The 20,180-nt window shown below is 53.6% G+C and overlaps 1 protein-coding gene across 13 annotated transcripts; it reads left to right on the plus strand.

Annotated features, from left to right (window-relative positions):
- The first annotated feature begins 1,618 nt into the window (after positions 1 to 1,618).
- PWWP3A (PWWP domain containing 3A, DNA repair factor) lies at positions 1,619 to 18,957 on the plus strand. Of its 13 annotated transcripts, XM_086411367.1 has the most exons (15): positions 2,602 to 2,751; positions 3,673 to 3,801; positions 4,373 to 4,458; positions 5,533 to 5,603; positions 7,162 to 7,854; positions 8,727 to 8,828; positions 10,517 to 10,587; positions 11,894 to 11,970; positions 12,112 to 12,195; positions 12,425 to 12,485; positions 13,761 to 13,836; positions 14,101 to 14,151; positions 14,608 to 15,044; positions 16,045 to 16,133; positions 18,604 to 18,957. In XM_086411367.1, exons 2-15 carry the CDS (start codon positions 3,745 to 3,747, stop codon positions 18,656 to 18,658), a joined length of 2,010 nt encoding a protein of 669 aa, XP_086267493.1. In that variant the 5' UTR covers positions 2,602 to 2,751; positions 3,673 to 3,744; the 3' UTR covers positions 18,659 to 18,957. The 13 variants fall into 13 exon arrangements, with proteins under 13 accessions (XP_086267482.1, XP_086267487.1, XP_086267480.1 ...); XM_086411356.1 differs by lacking the exons at positions 2,602 to 2,751; positions 12,112 to 12,195 and adding an exon at positions 1,619 to 1,820; XM_086411361.1 differs by lacking the exon at positions 12,112 to 12,195 and having other exon boundaries at positions 2,586 to 2,751; positions 5,483 to 5,603.
- Positions 18,958 to 20,180: the final 1,223 nt, after the last annotated feature.

Consider the following 20,180-nt stretch of genomic DNA (forward strand, 5'->3'; position numbering starts at 1 on the left):
AATGTTATTTCCTTTATCCTGACCCCCCACCCCCTCACTCCAGACAAAGTTGTCTTTGTTATTCTCAGGGTTCCCTGCACTTTTCCTGAACAAACTTCTTTACAACCTGTATTTATCTTATGGTGCAGTGGTTAACACTCTGGACTCTGCAGCAAGACTTCCTGTTTTTAACTGTAGCTCCGCCTTAGACAGGTGATTTAACTTTTTTCTATCTTGGTTTCCTTGTCTATACTACGGCTGGGTGCAGTGATGCCCAATGATTCACGTCTGCTGTTATAATCCTTTCCTCTTATAGCTGAGCTGGGCCCGAGGTTCACTTTCACCAAGAGAACGTGGTCGAAGTAAAGCCAGGCCAGTTCAGAATTTATGCCTTAAAAAGGACCTGCAGTGTCCACTGTTGTGGTCCTGGGAACCTTGAGCAGTCGTGTAAGCCAGAAGTCAGCTTCCCTGAAGGAGTGAGCACCTGGAGAGAGGCAAACCCCACCGTCCCAGGCTCTGCTGAACACAAGCACCGATGTGGCCATTGGTGAGACCGACAGAACAACCACATAGGTGAACTCAGACCAGACTGCACACCTGTGAACAAACAAATCGGTTCTGTTGGCTAAGTGTATACATCTTTGTGTATGCTTCATGATGTTTTGTTGTACAGTGATAATTGAAACAACGGGGCTTATTATTACACCATCCTTTTAGAGCTCTTGTGTTAAATAACATTAATTATAAAGCACTTATAGTAGTGGCAGCAAAAAGTGTTACAATGTTACTTGTGATTTTATTAAATGTCTTCCCCATAAGGCTGAGCTCCCCAAGTGCTGTTTTCCTCACCACTATATGCCCAGTTCCTGTCACCAAGTAGTCATTCAAATCTTCGTTTCAAGAATAAATACATGCCCCAAATCACTGAGACTCACAGTTGCAGCAAAGGGCCTCCTTCTAAAGCAGCACAAATGACTGGCAAAGTTGCTGAGAGAACATCCTTTAACAAGATCCATCCTTCTTGGAAGTCTGTTTGGCTTTAATTTAAAAATTTTCCCTTCTACTGGAAATGTATCATAAACATTTCTTGAGACTGAACACATTTTAAAAAATAGCTTCCATTGTGTTTTTGCTAACCAGACCTCTATTGCTGGACATTTCAGGGCCTCCTGATTTTTTTCCAAGTAACATTGCATACAACACTGCTGTACCTACATCTTTGAGCACATCTGATTATATTCTTATGATGTCCCTCGAAGTGGAAACTGCAGGGTTGGAGGGTCTGAAGCATTTCTGAGGAATCTGACAGATAACGTCAAGTCATTTTCCAGAAAGGTACCAATTCACAGGTCCAAACAGCCCCGAATTAGCGCTGCCTATCTCACAGCCGGTGCTGGGGCAGGGCCTGAGTTCTCTCCTCTTTGTTAATTTGATGATGGGAAGAAAAACATACTAAGTTTGTTCCTGAACCATGAACCGAATCAAAGATGAAAACGTATTTACACACACCCTAGCAAGGGAGCCTGTATCAGGACGGAATCTGTATTTTCTTTTCTAAAACATCTTTATTTGGCTGGGCCGGGTCTTAGTTGCCTTCACGTGGGATCTTCCTTGCAGCATGTGGGACATTTAGTTTTGTGAACTCTCAGCTGTGGCATGTGGAATCTAGTTCCCTGACCAAGGATGGAACCCTGGCCCCCCGCATTGGTAGCTCAGTCTTAGTCACTGGACAACCTGAGAAGTCCGCAATCTGGTATTTTCTAAAACGACGGAAACAGAACATCCAAATGGCTAAAGAACTGAGACACCTGCCCCCTCCCACGATATTTCCATTAATTCAGGTAAGGAGGCCATGAAGGAACCCCACTAGTCACCTCGACCTCGTTAACCCAGACTCTGATCCCCGCGGGACGGGCCAAGCGGTCACCTGTCCCTGCGTGGGCTGGGCCCTAGGGACCCGCCACGTTTGACACAAAACTTCCCAGAACGAGGCGGGCCGAGCAGCACAGGTTCCCGAACGGGCCACCCTGAATCCCAACTTCTGCCTTTGACGGGACAGACACACTCGGAGCTGAGGTGGGGGCGGGGGCCGTTTGTGGGGTCGCTACATCGCACATCTCACAGCACAGTGTCTTCACACCGACTCCACAGCGGGAAGGCAGGCCCCAGCGTGGTAGCTGCTTCCCGGGTCACCGCCCACACGAGTGGGTCATTTGTGAAAACGCACGACCCCTCCTCTGATGGATGCTGGTCGGAACCGCCGTGGCGCCTCACGTCAGGCACCTCCGGCCTTGGAAAGTTCTGTAAGGCTCTCAATGGTTCCTCCAGGGCCTCGGCGGGAGGGGCCTCGAGGACCACGCGGACCCGACCGGCGCAGGCGGAAGACGGCCGGGCCTGAGCCGGGAAGATGGAGGCCGCCGCCGTCGCCGCCCACCTAGCGCCAGCCATCGCGCCCCGCGCCCGTCAGTCAGCCTCGCGCGCGCGCCCGCCCGTCACTCTGCGCCTTGCGGGGCGGAAGGGGTGGGGCCACAACGCGAACGCGGGCGTCCCATTGGTCGACGACGGGGGTGGGGCTTGGCGCCGACGCCAGGCTGGCTCCGCCCCCTGCCCGCGGGAGCGGCGGCGGTGGCGGCGGCGGAGGCGGTGAGCGCGAGCGCGGGCGCGGGCGGCGGCGCCTGGGGCGGCACGGGTGCCACCGCCGTTAGGCCGCCGCGGCTTCCTTGCCCCCAGCACCGGGCTCGGGGACGCCGCACTGGGGAGGCCAGGGGCCTGGTGAGCCCGGCAGGCTGCGCCCCTCGGGCCGGCCGTGGCGGCGGGGCTGGGCCTGGGGGGAGGGGCGAACCCCGAAAGAGGCTCCCCGGGGCGGTGATCCGCCGTGCAGCGGATCTCCCATTTCTCTTCATTGAATCTCTCTGCTCTCTGAACCTTTGCTCACTGAACTCCTCCTCTGCCTGAACCCCTTCCTCTGCGCCTTGAAGCCTCTCCTTTGCTTCTTGAGCCCCCTCCTCCCTGCCCTGAACCCACCCTCTGCTGTCTGCGCTCGTACTTCTGCTCCGTGAACCTGGCTTCCTCTCTCTGAATCGCCTCCTTGCTGTCTGAATCCCCACCTCTATTGCCTGAATCCCCCTCCCCTGCTAATGGGCCCAGTCTCCTGCTGTGGTGAACCACCCCCCAACTTTGCACAAACGAACCCCCACCCCTACCCCCCAGCTCCTCTTTTCTGTCAGCAGCCAGATCAGCCTTCCTGGTTGATGTAATGAATGGCCTGCAGCTGTCCCCGTCCTTTAAGAGCAGTCGTTTTTCTCCGATTTTATTTTTTTGCGCCGGGGTCAATTGTTAGCTCCCCAAACACGGGAGGGTTGTAAGCTTTGACCATTTAAAACGCCTCTCGTGCCGAGGTCAGAGGCAGGCCCTCAGCACGGGGACGATTTATTCAGGAGCCTTTTAAAAATAATCTAGGCGGAACCTTTGGGAGGGAATTTGACTGAATTTTATTTGTTAAAATAATCCAGGCGCCTCCCCAGGCATCAAGGCCAGTCATTTCTTTTTGGCATGGAGCCCCTCGGTACAGGATGATGGAACTGAACCATCTACTTGAGGATCAGCCAGACTCACCTTCGCCCTTAAGAATTGTGGTTGCGTCGAAGCGGGAAGCAAATGATGTTATAAACCACCGTGCAAATTTTGTTGCAGGGCACGTCGCGTCAGACCTTCAAGTACTTTGTTTGTGCCAAATCATTACCACTTGCCACATGAGTCTAAATCATGACGGATGCCAAGTATGTCCTTTGCAGATGGAAAAAGCGATTATGGCCCGCAAAGGTGACAGCCATTATTCTGTAATTTCAGGAATTAGAAATGACTTTCGGGTGACAAGTAAAATCTTTATCAGGAGATACCTAGGAGTCGCTTCAGCAAAATAATTGAGTTTGAACAGTTGGTGCTCAGATCTGTTGGCACCGGTCCTTGCTCCTGGTCTAATGGGGTTTTGGTCGAGTGCTTACAAGGTTACACTTCTGGAAGTGTCTTTTTTTTTTTTTTTCCCTCACGCTTTAAAAAAAAAAAGAATTTAGCAGTGTCAGCTATAAAAAGGCATGTAAGGCTGTAACTCAAGGAAATTTTTGGCAAGCAGCCCTGATAGTAAATAACAGGACTGTCTTGGGGACGCTTTCCAGCAGTGTGGTGGGAAGAGGGCCAAATCTTGAGGCAAGACCCTGCTTTTGGTCTCGGTCTGCTGCTGTCCCTTTGTGCCTCAGTTTCCCTGTGTCTGCAGTCCTATCTTATATTCTTTAAGAATCATGCACTGCATTTGTGTTTATATGTCGCTACTGCTTGTCAGGGTCAGCTGTGTTTTTTGGCTTGTAACAAGGTTGTGTTTTTTTTTTTAATGTAGGTCCTGGCTGGAACTGAAAAGTCAGCCAAAAATAAGAGGAAAAAAGGATATTTTCTAAACGTTCAGATACTCTCCTTAGACAAAAAGTTAAGTGTTGTGTTTTTGTAGTCCTCCTGCATGGGATTTGTGATACCCCACCCCCCGGCCAAAAAAAAGTGAAGTCTGCTCTTAAGTCTTCTCACTTCTTTGTTTATCAATGTGGTCACAGTAACCCGAAGAGGAAAACAACCAATTTTATTTTATGTATGTTTGGAAATTGAAGAATCTCTATGTGGTATTGATATCCAGAGAGATCAGTACAAAAATGGGATGGGTGTAAATTATATGCTGGTAGACTCTCGTTGGGGTTCAGGTAGGCCTGTTTCTTTCCTACAGATAGGTCTGTGTGACTTTCAGAAACGTGTGTCAGCCCCCTGCGTTCTGGGATATTTGATGTTTGAGCCTGTGCTTGTAATAAGAAACTGTTGTTTAGCATTCAGAAGGCAGATGCATGGAGGGCGCAGGGTACCATGTTACATCCCATGGTGGAAGGACACAGATGACTGGGGACGATTAAAATGGCCCAGGTTGCGCATTTCTGATGGGCGAATTCCTGATTCTAAGTAGAAAATGAAACAGGGTCAGCCCCTGCTCCTGCATCTCCGGGTCCCCATCCTTCGACCCTTCTTTCTTTAGAGCCGATCCTAAGCCTGCTTAGTCCGCAGCTCACACTTTCCCTGAGGCTGGGAAAGTAATTGAATACTCGAGTTTAAAAGGGAAGCGCATCCTTTTAAACTAAAACACACCTGCTGGGCTGTAAACAGCTTTTAGTGACATTATCATCCACTCTGGAAATCTAACAAAGGAGTTATTTGTGCAGTTGAAAGTGGGATGTACCTCATAAAAGTCACAATTTGAATTCATTTTTACTCTTAAATCCAACCAGCCTTTTTCTGTCTTAAAAGGGGAAAGGAAAAAAAAAAAAAGCCACATTCACAAGGGTCCTCGCTGCCTCTAACCTCAGGCGCTTGAATTCCTGGTTGGCAGTGACTCCTGGTTTGAGTGGAAGGGTGCGAAAGAAGAAAACGAATCTGATTCTTTTGTCATCTAAAGCAAAATATGTTTGCGAAGGTTTCGGTGGCATTGCTGGTGGCGCATAACGGGCGTCCCTGTCCCCGCAGGATTAAGGTGAAGAGCGCGGAAGCCAAGGTCCTGAGAAAGGCGCACATCGAAGACATCGCCTCCTCATTAGGTGAGAGCATGTTTTTCCGTCCCAGTGAGGTCTGGCAAGAGCACAGGGTGTTCTGGGAGAAAACAGACTTGGCCTTCTGGATGCAGAGTGACCCCGTTCCCTGTCTCTCCCCTTCCTTCAAGGAAACGTGATTTCCCTGAACTAGAGGAGCTGCTGTCTCTAACCTTCTAGAATCTGCTTCTTGAGCCCGTCCTGTCCTTGGCCCACGCCCCCGCCCCCGGATGGCCAGTGACAGCAGCATCAGGGCCCACTGGCTCCGTCCACAGCCTGCAGTGCACTCAGAAGGGGTGCGCCTCCCCCAAGAAAGGGCAAGAGGCTTCTCTTTCTGTGTGGGGTTTTTTTTTTCCACTTATCTGTAGTAAGACTGTAAAACGATTCTGTTGCTGGTCTGGCCTCCGTCCAAGGTTTAAGAAGCAGTTGGGTGTATATTTACATTTTATCGCCCAAGCCTAGGGGAGAAAAAAACGGTGTCACTGCCATCAGCCTTTTGGCCATTGGTGTCTGCAGGGCTGTGGAGGCCAAGGGCAAGGGCAGGGCGAGGCAGGCTGGTAGTGGAGCCCTGACTCCCATCCCCTCAAGGGTCAGTGTCATAGGTGAGACAGACCTGGCTGGAGTCTGGCTGAGCTTAACCCCTGGTGCACTGCCCACTCCCAGACCCACTGGGTGCCTACCTAAGAGCTTATTCCACATGCAGAGAATTTTCTGTCTTGTGAAAAGATTGCCCAGGATCTCCCAGCGGCGACTGGGAAATAGGGTCTGTTTTCCTGCATTTTCAGGGAATGGCTTTGGCTCAGATCCGGGTGCCCAGCTCAGGCAGCATCCACCACCACCTCTCGGCTGCCCTGATTGTTCGTGCAGATCGTGTTGGGGGGCTGGTGTTTATGGGCACCTTTAATATTAAACAGGGCAGAGTCCTGTGCCGAAGGAGGTGTTATTTATGCCTGCTGAGTTCTGATATTGCGTCCGTCATCTTGTTCAAATAAAGGGTGCCAGAGCCGCGCATGGGAATGAATGAATAAACTGTGGTGGTGGGGAGGTCAGGCCGGAATCTTTGCACCTGCGATGCCGTCCACTGGCTTTGAAACGCCCTTGCAGGGAAGTGTGGACAATTTGCTGGCCCACAAAGAGCTTTTTAGGCAGCTGTTCTTACCCACCCCCACCCCCGCCGCCCCTACCCGAAAATACCCTGCCAGCAGTGTCCTTTATTTATTGACCCTGATTGAATTGAAATTGTAAGGCTGAGAGACGATTTGAGAAATATCTGAATACATTTTGTGGGCAGTATTGTTTTGAAATCTAGAGGAGTATACCAGCCCAGGCAGGGCAGGCTCAGTCAGCGTGCTTTCTGGGGAAAGGAAGCCTTGCAGCCCTGAACGAACAGCTGTGGTTTGATGCCCAAGTCCATGGTTCTGGGGAATATGCCGGTGAGAAGCATCACCCCCTCTTCAGGTGTAAGGACCAGCTTTGGCGACACACCAGAGCTGGCACGGTGTTTCTGGGTGCTGGAGCCTGGGGCCCACTCAGCACCAGGTTTTGTTCCTCTTCCTCTGTCCCACAGCCTCGCAGGACGGGACTCCTGCTGCGCCCCTGGAGGAGCTGACCTACCGGCGGTCACTCCGCGTGGCTCTGGATGTCTTGAACGAAAGACAAGGGAGCTCTTTCAGGGAAGGAACGACCCCTCGGCCTCCAAGAGTGAAGCCCATGGAACCAGCCTCCTGGCCCCCCAAACCTAGCCTTTCCCCATCATTCCTTGAAGACACGGCGGGCAGTCCGGGGCCAACAAGGAGGGAACGCATGTCCCAGAGGCTGTCCGGCCTGCCAGCTGGTGAGGAGGATCTGGAGTACGGAGTGGACCACAAGGAGGGGCTCAAGAGAAGCGGAGGCCTGGATGCCCCGGCTATGTGTTCAGCCAGCGGTGGCGCTCAGGACAGGGAGGCATCCAGAAAACAGCAGGTAGACTGGATGACACCTCTCGGTAAACAAGGGAGGAACCCGGCACAGGGACCCCACTCGGGTCAGAGAGTGGCTCCATCCTCAGAGGGAGCCGGCCAGGAAGATGGTGAGACAGGGGCCGGCCCGGCAGCCCTGTGCTCGCCTCCCGGAGGCAGGGACCTGAGTCCCCTGGATGGCTGTCCCGCAGAGCACCTGGGCCTGGACAGTGGCCAGAGGCCGAGGGCTCACATGAGTCCCCACAGCCCTGCTCAGCTCGGCCCTGCAGAGGAGGCAGCAGACACCCGGCCACTGGAGGAAGGTAAAGGCCCCAAGAGGGTGAGTTGGGAGAGGTTGGCAGTGGGTTCTCCCATGGCCGATCCAGAGCCAGGCCCCAGATCTTAATGAGATCATTACCAGAACAGATCCTGAGTAGAAGTTTCCTGGGGCCTCTCTATCTCTCCACCATGCTCTAAGCACTTCAACTGCCTCCCATACTTGTGTTTTTATTTTTATTTGGCGGCGGAGGGACTGGAGGGGCACACGGTGGCCGCGTTACCGCCGTGTCTGCTCCCAGAGGATTAACTCCTTTCTCCTCCCATTGCAGAAGCCCTAATGCACTCCTGTTAAACTGGCAGGAATCTCAGAAGTGATTAACTCACTTAAAAGGCCCCTGACTTTTTCAGGATTCCCGCGTGCATGAGTTTTTGTGTGGCTGCAGCCATGCGCTATGGTTTTCTCTGTTGGGATGCTGTAGCATCCCACTTAGTTTTGAAATGCTAATTTGGAGATCTTCATTTCTGCATGGCTAGGTACCGCGCTCTGCCTGCCCACACTCGCTCCGGGTGTCTGCCTTTCTTCTTCCCCTTTCAAGGGGCCCCCTCCCCAGCAGTGGCAGTGAAGCAGGGACTACTACTTTGAAGGGGGCCAGCCCCAGAGCCGCATCCTCCCCATGTGGCCGAGTGTACCCTAGGAGGGACAGGCCCCTGGTTCATTCATCTGCCCTCCTCGCACTTGCGGCCACTCCTGCCCTGTCTCCTCTGTTGAACATGCTTTCACCGAGTGAGGCTGAGGGCAAGTCCACGTTGTGGTGGCTTTGCTCTCTGAGCTGATGTTCAGGGATCAGGGGGTGGTGCTCCCTGGGTAAGTCCCCAGGACTGTGACTAGTAAGGTCTGATCTATCCTTGTTGGCAGCCCGACCATTGTCTGAAGAGTTTATGGAGCCGAGCGCTGTGAACTCTCTCCTGGAGGAGGACGAGGATGACGAGGAGCCCCCGAGAATCCTGCTATATCACGGTGAGTGACTGGCACCTTCCTGGGGTAAGGTCCCTGACATCCCCTGTCCTGGGGAAGGTGTCTTCGCTGTTTGGCTTTTGTCCTGAACCCAGACCTCACAGAGAGGGAGCCCTGGCTCCCCTCTCTCAAGGACAAACACATGCGGGGGGGTGGGGGAGGCTCCCAGGACGCCATTTGGAGGGAATGGCGGAGGGCGGCCAAGTGAACAGGTGGGCTCTGTCACCACCGTTGGGTGTGGCCTGGCGCTGCCTCTCAGCCCTCCCAAACAGTGTCCCCACAGCAGGGTGGGCGCCCCTCCCAGGTGTACGCAGGCCCCCCGCCCCGGCGCTGAGCAGTGCACAGGTCAACTGCCCTGTCCTCCCGGGCAGGGATCGGACACAGGCCCAAGCATCCAAGCCAGCCTTGGGAAAGTTAGTTGCCTTGAACTAAACAGTTGAGGACTGGCTTCAGTTTTCCACTCACCCATTAACCATTCATCTTAACGTAGTCTAGTTTTGTTTTGTTTTTAATCTTTTTAGCCTGAGATATTTGTGCATTCAGAGACTGTGGCTAGAGCTGCACGGGGTGGTCTGGGGGCCCTTCCTGCCTGGCTGGAAGGCTGATCCGCTTTCTTGGGTATTTCCCATGGGCTCTTCCGATTGTTCTTATGGTGGCTGGTCATCCTTTACTGGGAGGGACGGTGGGGGTGTGGGTCACTCACCAAGCCCTACCCCGCTGTTGGGGGTCTGGATGCATCCAGCCTGGGGGCCTGCAGTGTGGGCTCCTGGGGCATCACTGGTATCAGTTCCCGCAGGCACAAAAAGGGGCCCCGTACCTTCCTGCAGAGGGCGTTTCTGTCCACCTGGAGGGGTCACTCAGCCCCCGGAGGCCCTAGAGTTAGCTCCTTTCTCCTGCTTTTGTCTTCCATGGGTTTTGGTTGCTGGTGTTTGGCTTGACTGCACCTGTGACTGTTGTCCTGGGTGGCCCTGTGCTCCTCCCGAGGGTGACCAGCTCTCCACTTGTGCCCCAGGTGTCTCCCCTTCCTCCATCACGGCCCCCTGTCCCTCAAAGCTCTTCCTATTGTCATATGCTGCAGCTCGGCCATGAGCCTCACTCTGGGGTCTTCGAGCAGCCTCTGTTCCCTGCTTGCTTTTGTTACCTGGTTTTTTAACGTTGAGTTATTTACTTGTTCTGGGTTTTGTTTTTTTTTTTGGTTGAGAATATAGTTAAATTTTATTCAGAAATCATTTGTAGTTACCTTATGATTATTTAAATAGTTCTTCTCCCCCCCCCCACTTTTTAAAGCCCCCAGTTTCTCAGATGAGCTTCTCAGAAATTTATTCCCCGTGTGGGGTCCTCACTGTGTGCCACGGTCTCCTTTCTGTTTATGTGCTACGTTTAAAAAGTGCTTTGCCCTGGAGTAATCTGAGACTCAGAAAAGTGGCAGAGGTGGCACTGCGCCCCTGCTGGTACACGCGTGGTCCCCACCAGGAAATCCATGCGCACCCCAGCTGCTGGTGGCCAGCACCTAGGTTCCAGGGTCAGGAGTGCACCCTGCCTTCCCAACTCTTGGGTCTGTCCCAGGCACCACGTTAACACTGGGCTTGAGCAGCATCTCTGTGGTTGTGTTTTCTCAAGCAGCTTTGTCTGGTGCTCAATATGGATCTAACATGTCTCTTTTTTGCTTTTTTCTTTCCTTTAAATTCTAGAACCACGTTCATTTGAAGTAGGGATGCTAGTCTGGCATAAATACCAAAAATACCCCTTCTGGCCGGCCGTGGTAAGAACACCTCTCTGCTTCCCGCTCGGTCAGTTGGTTCCCTAGTGTGCAGCCCAGGGTGCCCCATTCTAGACACTGGGCCCGGACAGGGTTTTCACTGTTGTTGCTGGTGAAACGGTGGGTCCGTGAGCAACAATGTAGAGACAAGTTCACCTAAGCAAGGGGTCTCAGCCTCCCGGCACTGCTGAGAATGAACCTCGTAGGTTAGGTTTTCACCAAGCAGCTTTAGAAAGGCCAACTCTGAAAAAATGCCCAGTATTTGCTCATTTTAAATTTTGTACATTTGAGTTTTTTGGTTTGTAGGTTAGGGTGTAGGTCTACCACGTATGTAATCGCAGGTGTTTGAGGTTTTGGCTGTACCCTCAGTGGGGTGGACACCCTTAAACATGGTCGTACCTCCTCCAAGTGCCTGAAGGGTGCACACAGTGGGTCAGGTGGAGAATTTTTGAGCCAGGGCACCACCCACCTGCCTTTGCCCCTTCTATTTTCGCCTGAATTTATCCTGTGTCCTCTTCCAGCAGGGACAGGATTCTCAGGGTTCTAGCTATAGGTCTTTAATTTGGGGAAGAGGCAGTGAATTGGAAGGTCTCTGCCCTGTGGAGCAGCTTTCTTTGCTGTAGTGAGTCTCGGCTCACGCAGTCAGCATGGCCTCCAGGCACGTGACTGGCAGTCTTGGGAAGGACAGGATTAAACCTGCGTGGTGTCTGTGGAAAAAGCTTGGCCATGCAGGTGAACCTGGCTCCCCTGCAGCTCCTCGGCAGTTGGGACCTGACCGTCGGGGCTCCTTCCCTTCCTCTAGCGCTTGCTTGCCGGAGGCACCATGTCCCCCTGTGGTTGGCAGCCTTCTCCGTGCCCCTCCCTGTTTACCAGTTCCCAGGGGAGCTTTTGGTTAACTGGGGCCAGCACTGTAAATTCCCAGTGAGTACAGGAAATGGGGTAGTCAGGCCAGCCACCCCCTGGCTGTGGACCTCCCCAAGCTCGCTTTACTTGTCCCCCAGAATGAGGAGGAACGTGCCCTGAGCCTGAAAAGACTCAGCGGGAGGAAGGGCGCTCACAGCGGCTGGTTCCTCTTTTATAAAACTGACCAGAACCCACCCCACCCACTTCTGCTCAGCTGTAACAGTGCTGGGAGCCGGGTAGTGCTTGCTGAGCATTTCCTCGTGTCAGCTGTGCCCTGGTCACCCCGGGCCAGCCACCTTTCTTGTCACACACTTGACAAGGTGACACCACGAAAGTGTTGAAAACACAAACACAGCCTCCTGGGTCCTGGGTGCTGGACACCTTGTGTTCTTGGGTCTGCCTACAGGTCAAGAGCGTCAGGCGGAGAGATAAGAAGGCGAGCGTGCTCTTCATTGAAGGGAACATGAACCCCAGAGGGAGAGGGTAAAGCACCGTTATCTGCTCTGCCCAGTGCTCTAGGTGGGGGGGCCCTGAGGTTGACCCCTGATGGAGCACCCCCACAAAGGCTGTATTGAGACACCTGGCCAGACAGTTGGGTTTTCCAGACTGCTTGTCGGCTTCCAGAATCAGCCCTGCTGGATGGCCATGGGCCCCCACAAACCACAGCACAGTTCGCTCCCTGAAGGCCTGTGAGCAACCCCCTGCCAGGTGACCATTTGGTAATCCCCACAGACCTTTATCGTGGGACAGAAGCACCGTCTGCCCAGAGCCAGTCTTAGAAACACCCCACTGCCAAGGAGGGGGTGCCTAGGGACCCCTGGAGGTACACCTGGCTCCCTGGGGCCTCCTCCCCCATGAGTGGGGCTCTCCCAGAGGAGGGCTGCTTTTGGGTCATGAGATGGCACCAGTCCCATTAATCTCTGCTTTCTGCTCCTAGTATCTCAGTGTTGCTCCGACGACTGAAGCACTTTGACTGCAAAGAGAAGCAGGCGCTTTTGGTGAGTGGGTGATTCCTTATGCTGCTCTGAGCTGCTGGCTTGGTGGTTGGTAACCCTGTCCCCCGCCCCGATGTGTACTTTCAGACACTGGCCATCGCAGGAGTGGCACTCGGCCCCGCCTCCTCTGCTGGAGGTCATCACCCTAGAGTCTCAGTCTCCAGGGAGGCTGCCCACCATTCCCCCTGACCCTGTGCAGGGTGGCTGTTTGGTAGTGGACAGGGTGCCCCCTGGAGGGGAGGTGGTAGGGCTCAGGCTGAGGCCAAGGGCCCTGAGCTGCCCCCAGATGGGGTTGTGATTCTGTGGACTGCGCTCCTCAGGGAGGCCACCTCATGGCCCTGTGACCCGCCTGTCTGCGCCCTGGGAACTGGTGCAGGCAGAGCACTGTGTCTAATTTGAGATAGTGCTTTGTGTCAGCTCCACCTTGATGCCAGCGTCTGCTTGGCCCAGTCAGAGGGTTCAGGCTCTGTGTGGGATGAGGCTTCCCTGCTTGGGAAGCAGCGTCTTGGACGTGGACAGTGAGCTAGGGCCTAGGGTATGTGGGGGCTGTTTGGAAGGCCGGCACCTATGTGGAGCGCATCCTTGGGCTTTCAGGAATGATGGTGGGGGGCAGGAGGAGAGCAGGAATTGAGGTTGAGATCATGTGCATTAAATACCAGGGGGATGCCTAGGTTTGCAGAGATGGCATGTCGTCCATAAATGACCTGATGTCTGGGCATCCCTCGCTATTCTCCTATTTCCTGGAAATGGGCTGTGGGAGTGGCTGTCTGTCCTGGGGCCAGACCCCAGTTGTCCCAAGTGCCTGTCAGCGAGCCTGGCCACGGCCCGAGCACTCTCCTCACCCTAAGTTTCCTGCCTGCTCCCATCAGACACCTGTGGGTCTTGGGCTGGTCTCGCTGGTCCTCCCAGCTCAGGGGTGTCCCACCCTGGGGGCAGCACCCTCCTCCCACCAACACTCTGGGAGGAGTGTTTGTTTGGAGTCGCAGGCGCAGAGGCTTCTCCTGTGGGCTTAGTCTCACACACCCTATGTCCTCTCCTTCTGCTGGCCCATCGGCTGCAGTGGGGTGGGGTCTCTCCGTTCCTGTTCTCAGGTCTGTGCTTCTCTCTTGGCCCTGAGGGCTCGGCCCATGAGTGACCATTTTCTGAGCAGCCTCGGCCTCAGACGTGCCTCGGGAGCCCTGCTCAGGTTCCTTCCTGGCCGAGGGACTGAGGACACAGGACGAGGGAGGCGCTGCCTGCGGCCTCCTGCTGACAACCGCCGTCCGGGTCTCATTGCAGGACGAGGCAAAGGAGGACTTCGCCCAGGCCATCGGCTGGTGTGTCTCCCTCATCACTGACTACAGGGTCCGGCTCGGTGCGTGGGGCTGGGGCAGTGATGTGGGCTTCCCTTCATGTCCCCAGGGTGAGCACAGCCTGGCCCTCAGGTGGGCTTCTCCTCTCCATCCTGCCTCCAAACAGGACAGTTTCCTTTGCATGCAGGTGGTTTCCATCCACAGGGGCTCACTGCCCGGGGCGGGGTAGGGTGCTCTGCCAGTTCCTGATCGCAGTCGAGGTGTACACCCGGCAGGCAGCTTGGTACCGTCAGTCCTGTGTAACCAGCACCCCTCCTGCCCTGCAGGCTGTGGCTCCTTCGCCGGCTCTTTCCTGGAATACTATGCGGCTGACATAAGTAAGTCACCAACTCCTTCAAAGCAGGATTTGCTTCCTAGCCATCGAGAAGCGGCAGTTTCTCTGTCTGATATCTGGATGGGCTGTGCAGTGGGCAGCGCGTCTCGAGCCTGAGGCTGACCGTGCAGCCGCCCCCGGGTCTCCAGGCCCCACGGATCCCCTGCTGAGGGGCCCCCACCTACCGTCTGTACTTGTAGCCACTCGCCAAGTGTGCAGAGCTGGGGCATCTGGGTGGCTCCTCCCCTCTGCCTCTTCCTGGGCATTTTCAGTGGCACTGGTCCTTATGGAGCAGTGCAGATGAGCTGATGCTGGTTCTGTGGGGTGGGCAGTAGGGGGCAGAGCTGGGAAGGGCGGTGAGGGTCCTGTGGGGGTTCCTGCCCAGATGGGGTGTCCTGGCCCCTTCCCACATGGTTGCTGAGGGCGCCCAGTTAGGGGAAGTTTTCTGCTTCCTTCACAGGCTCCCCTGTCCGCAAGTCCATCCAGCAGGACGTCCAGGGGACGAGGTTCCCCCAGCTGAGTGGGGGAGATCCCGAGGAGCCTGTGGCTGGGAGCCCACAGGGCAGGAGGCCAGCCTACAGGAAGGTGCTGCCCGACCGCTCGCGGGCCGCCCGGGATCGGGCCAACCAGAAGCTGGTAGAGTACATTGTGAAGGCACGGGGCGCCGAGAGCCACCTGCGGGCCATCCTGAGGAACAGAAAGCCATCCCGGTGGCTGAAGACCTTCTTGAGCTCTGGCCAGTACATGACCTGTGTGGAGACCTACCTGGAGGACGAGGAGCAGCTGGACCTGGTGGTCAAGTACCTGCAGGGTGTGTACAAGCAGGCGGGCTGCCAGCTGCTGGCACGTGGGCACGGAGACGGCATCCGTTTCATCCTGGACGTGTTACTGCCTGAGGTGAGTGGTCAGTGGGTCCTCCACGTGCAGGGTGTGTGTGTGGGGGGAAGGTCTCCCAGGGCGTGCAGCGAGGTGGAGGGGCCAGGTGTCGTTTTCCATCCTCTTCCCTGAACCTGGTGCCACCTGAGCCTCAGTTCAGAGAGGGCACTGCGGATGGGAACAGAACGTGTGGGACTGCCAGAAGGCTCAGGAACACTGAGCTTTGTAACCGCAGAGAATTTCAAGTACGTTAAAAAATAAAGCAACTCTGTGAACCCTCATGTGTCCATTCCCATCTGCAGCAGTGGCCTTGCTCCATATGCTCCTCCAGCCCCTTCTTCTGGACACACTGTAATGTGAGTGTAGGAAGGGTGACCCTGCCCCCTGGGGACACTGAGGGTTTCTGAGGTTGTCACAAGTCGGATGCTTCTGGCATAGAACAGGACGCTGCTCTACCCTCTACAGCCCAGGACGGCCCCATGTCAGCCGTGCCCAGGTGAGGGATCCCTGGTTGGAACGAGAAGGACTTTGTAAGAATTTTGAAGTGACTGCAATACACTTTCATCTGGAGTAACTAACAGTGATCCTGTGATACCAGACGTCTAATGTGTATTCAGTTTACCACTTTGTGTTTTTTGTTTGTTTTGGTTCACTCAGATTTTTACAGCTGCTTTTTGTTTGGCGGCCTGCCTTTTTTGGAGGTGGGGGAGGGTGCTGCTTATCTTGCTTATGGAATCTTAGTTCCTGACCAGGGATTGAACCTGGCCTTGGCAGTGAGAGCACCAAGTCCTAGCCACTTGGCGCCAGGGACATCCTGGGTCCTGCCTTTCTCTGCTTTGAGTGCCATGAACTCTCATCTTGACGATTTCACTGGGAGCAGAGATTTCGCAGATGGTGTGCATGTGTGAGTCCGGTGCTGGGAGGGCCCTGGCGACTGGACTGTCCACCTTTGTGGTCTTCTCCAAGCCTGGTGTGAGTGGCCACACACGGCCCAAGCCTGACCCGTGCTGCCTCTTTGCAGGCCATCATCTGCGCAATCTCAGCAGTAGATGCAGTGGACTACAAGACGGCCGAGGAGAAGTACATCCGAGGACCGGCGCTGAGCTCCCGGTAGGTGGGCCACACACTGTGTCCCGAGGGCTCTGTCTCTGCATGCCGGTGGCTGGGCCTTTGGGCCGCTGGTCTGAGTGGGCAGAGCTGCGCCCACCTCATCTGAACTGATCCTCAGGGCTGACGTCCACCTCCCCCTTGTCCTCCCCTGTCACCTCACTGCCATGGCTGTTTGAGGAAACCTTGAGATTAAGCGGCAGCTGCCGCCTGCTGTCCCTGGCTGGCAGGAAGAATGCAGTGATCAAGATGTTCCTCTACATCCATGGTGAACCGCCCCAGGCTGGCCTCCCAGCCCCTAATTCCGGCTCTGGGCCTGCTGCCAGGCTGGCTGGGAGCAGGCCGGCCGCGTGGCCCTGACAGGCTGAAGACTCAACTAGGGTCTTGGGCCAGGGCCGAGCAGGCGCTCACAATGGAGTCTGTCCCTGGTCTCAGTGGTCAGCTGGCCATCCATGTAACCGCATAGAGAGCAGGTGCTCTCGGAGACCGAGGTCCAAGTGGCCCCTCACCATCCAGTGCCTCCCTCAAGCTCAGGCGCCAGTCAGAGGGTGTCCTGTCTCAGGCGGCGGGGTGGGGGGTGCTGTGTGCTGCACAAGTCACTGTCTGCTGCCTTGGGGACACAGTCCAAGCGGCTGAGCCTGGGCGGCCAGGGTTCCATTGGGCTGGGTTTTAGTTGTCCAGCGGGTCCATCCCAATGTACCCACCTCCCCCATCTTCTCACACCATAGTTGCATTTAGTTCTTATACACAGGTCATTGAACCTTCACACAGAGACAAGGTCAGGTCTCCTTGTGGGGTCCTTAGGCTGCCGTGTCCCATTTCCCTCAAGGGCATCCCCTTCAGGGTCACGTTTCTTGTCTAGCCTGAGAGGAGCGGCCACTCACCTACCTGATAATAGATAGTCACTTAAGGCCGACTTGATACTTCATCTTCTTTCTTTGTAGTTTATTTTTTTTCCATTGTGGTGAAATATACATAATATTCACCACGTTCCCTACTTTTAAACATACATCGTAGTGGTATTAAGCTCATTCATATTGTCGTGTAGCATCCGCGCCATCTCCAGGACACTATGAAACCGTGTCCCCACTGAACACTCACTTCTTGTTTAAGGGATGACGGAGGTTGTTCGTTTTTAATAGACATGTAGTTGATTTATAACGTTACATTATTTTCAGGGAAACAGTAATTCAGTATATATGTATGTTTGTTTGTGTATATATCTTTTTTTTTTTTCAGGTTCTCTTCACTACAGTTTGTTAGAAGATATTGAGTGTAGTTCCCTGTGCTTTATAGTTAATCTTTGACATTTATTTTATACATAGCAGTCTGCATCTGTTAAACTCCTGATTGATCCTTCCCCTAACCCTTCCCCTGTGATGACAATAAGTTATGTCTGTGAAGTCTGTGTTTTGTAAAGAAGTTCTTTTGTGTCATATTTTAGATTCCACATATAAAGTGATATCACACAGTATTTGTCTTTCTCCATCTGATTTACTTCATTTAGCATGGAAATTTCCTGGGTGGTTGGGACACCACATTCTCTCTACTGGGATCAGGTTCCATCTGTAGCTGGCAACTAAGATCTGGCACAGCATGCTGTGTGGCAGAAAAAAAACTACAAATATTTCACTTAGTATAATAATCTCTAGTTGCATCCATGTTGCTACAAATGACATTATTTTATTCTTTTTCATGGCTGAGTAGTAGTCCATCGTGTATGTGTATACATCTTTATCCAGTCATCTGTTGATGGACATTTAAGTTGCTTTCATGCGTTAGCTGCTGTCAGTAGTGCTGCTATGAACATTGGGGTGCATTATCTTTTGAACTACAGTTTTATCTGGATATTTGTCCAAGAGTGGGACTGCTGGATCATACGGCAACTCTATTTTTAATAATTTTGAGGGGAGCCTCCATCCTGTTCTCCACAGTGGCTGTACCAATTTACATTCCCACAAACAGTGGAAGGTTCCCTTTTCTCCACACTGTCTCCAGCATCTGTTATTTGTAGACTTTTTAACAGTGGCCATTCTGACCAGTGTGAAGTGAGACCTTATTGTAGTTTTGATTTGCATTTCTCTATAATGAGTGATGTTGAGCATCTTTTCATCTGCCTTTTGGCCATCTGTCTTCTTTGGAGAAATGTCTATATAAGTCCTCTCCATTTTTCAATTGCATCATTTGTCTTCTGGTTTTGGAGTGGTATGGGTTGTTTGTATGTTTTTTGGTTATGGAGTGGTACTATCTGTTCGTATATTTTGAAGATTAAGCCCTTGGCAGTCACATCACGTGCAAATATTTTCTCCAAGTCTGTAAGCTGATGGTTTCCTTTGCCTTGCAAAAGCCTGTAAGTTTGATTAGGTCCCATTTGTTTATTTCTGCTTTTATTTCTGTTGCCTTGGAAGATTGTTGACGTTTATTAAAACAAAATTACTGAGTAAAATGAGGTGATCTCCTTTTGTTTTTGCAGGGAAAAAGAAATATTTGATAACCAGCTCCTAGAAGAACGGAATCGGCGATGCTGAAGCAGGCGGTGGCAGTGCTCCATGCCTGCGCTCTGGGGGCCGGGCAGGCCGTTTGCCTCCTTCTGTCTGTGGGTTCTGTTTTCCTGGCTCTTGTGGAAGGTATACTTCCCAACAGAACAGGCTTTTAAAGAAAAGAAACACTTTATTTTTTATTTTATTTTTTTTTAAATTTCACATCATTACCTGTGACTGTACTGTGTAGGTTCATAGAAGGTGCACATTTGTTTTTTATGTTAAAAAGCATTGTATCTGACATTCAACAGGAGTTTTAAAGACATACAAGTGTGCTGCTCCCGGCACAGTGTGTTTTTCCATTTGTTTCTCTCTTCTGTGCGGTTCCTCTCACACTGGCTCCTGAGTTTGCTGTGCCTCTGTTCTGTGTTTTTGAGAAAACCCGGTGTTTATGAGAGGCAGCCCAGAGACCAGCTGCCCTCCGCACTCTTGCCTCTGCTGGCACTCGGGCAGGGGAGAGGCAGACCTTGAACCTCTCCAGCCACATCCTCCTCGGTCTCTCTGTGGGTTTCTCCACCCAGCCCACTCCTGGGCCGGTGTGACAATCCCTAGTGGTCATTGCTCCCATCCAGCCTGGCCAGGGTCACTGTGCATGTGGCCTGGGCTGTGGGGTTGTGGCCTGGCACCTGCGGAAACCAGCCCTTTGTCTTAAAGCCAGAGCATGGATAGGTCCCCTGCCGCCCGAGGGTCCCAAGCTAGGGGCCCCCACTTCGGAGACAGTTGCCTGAAGGCTGGGTCCTCTGTGCGGTCACAGAAATTCTATACACCACAGATTATGTATTCTAAGCTGACGTGGAGCTGCTTGTGGAAGGAGACAGCCAGGTCCCCACTGTGATGGCTGCACCACAAAGTCTGAGCCTGGCCAGTGGGGAGAGGTTCTTGTGGGGGTTAGGGAGTTGGAGGGGTGAAGGAGTGGGCCCTGACCAGAGTGGAGTGGTCCAGGAGGAAGGAGGTATAGCCATCACTGCAGGCACCAGGCACCGGCATGTGACCTCTCTGCTGGTTTTGCATGACCCTGAGCAGAGGTGCAGCCGCTGGCCCGAGGTCCGGCTGAGCCACCCTCCAAGGAGACCCCAGGGGTGTCCTGGCTGGGCTGACTTGGAAGGACTCACCGCTTCTAGAAGGTGCTTTGACAATGAGCCTTCTTCAAACAGGTCCGGGTGGAGAGCAGTACGCTCTTGGGGGCAGGGGACCACATGAACTATTCCATTACCGTTGGGTATTTTTATATATCTGTTCTGAGGTCTGCTTGTGGAACTGAACTGTTGAGACTGGAATTAAAGGCCGTTTTGCAGCCCTGCTTATTCTTTTCTGGGATCCGCCTGCAGCCCACCATGTACAGGCACTCAGGCAGCCACATTGTCCCCAACAACTGCTTCTGGAGGCCCTTAACCCTGCTGGGGAGGGGGTTCCCACACCAGGCCGAGTAGAGCAGGTGTCTATAGATGCACTGTGCCCTGCTGAGCAGATGTGTTGGGGGCTTCCGCCGCCCCCCCCCACCCGGTGTCTC

Source organism: Bos grunniens, chromosome 7, assembly GCF_055505025.1.
Source record: "Bos grunniens cultivar Pamir isolate PY7600 chromosome 7, Bosgru_T2T1.0, whole genome shotgun sequence".
Classification (NCBI taxonomy): Eukaryota; Metazoa; Chordata; class Mammalia; order Artiodactyla; family Bovidae; genus Bos; species Bos grunniens.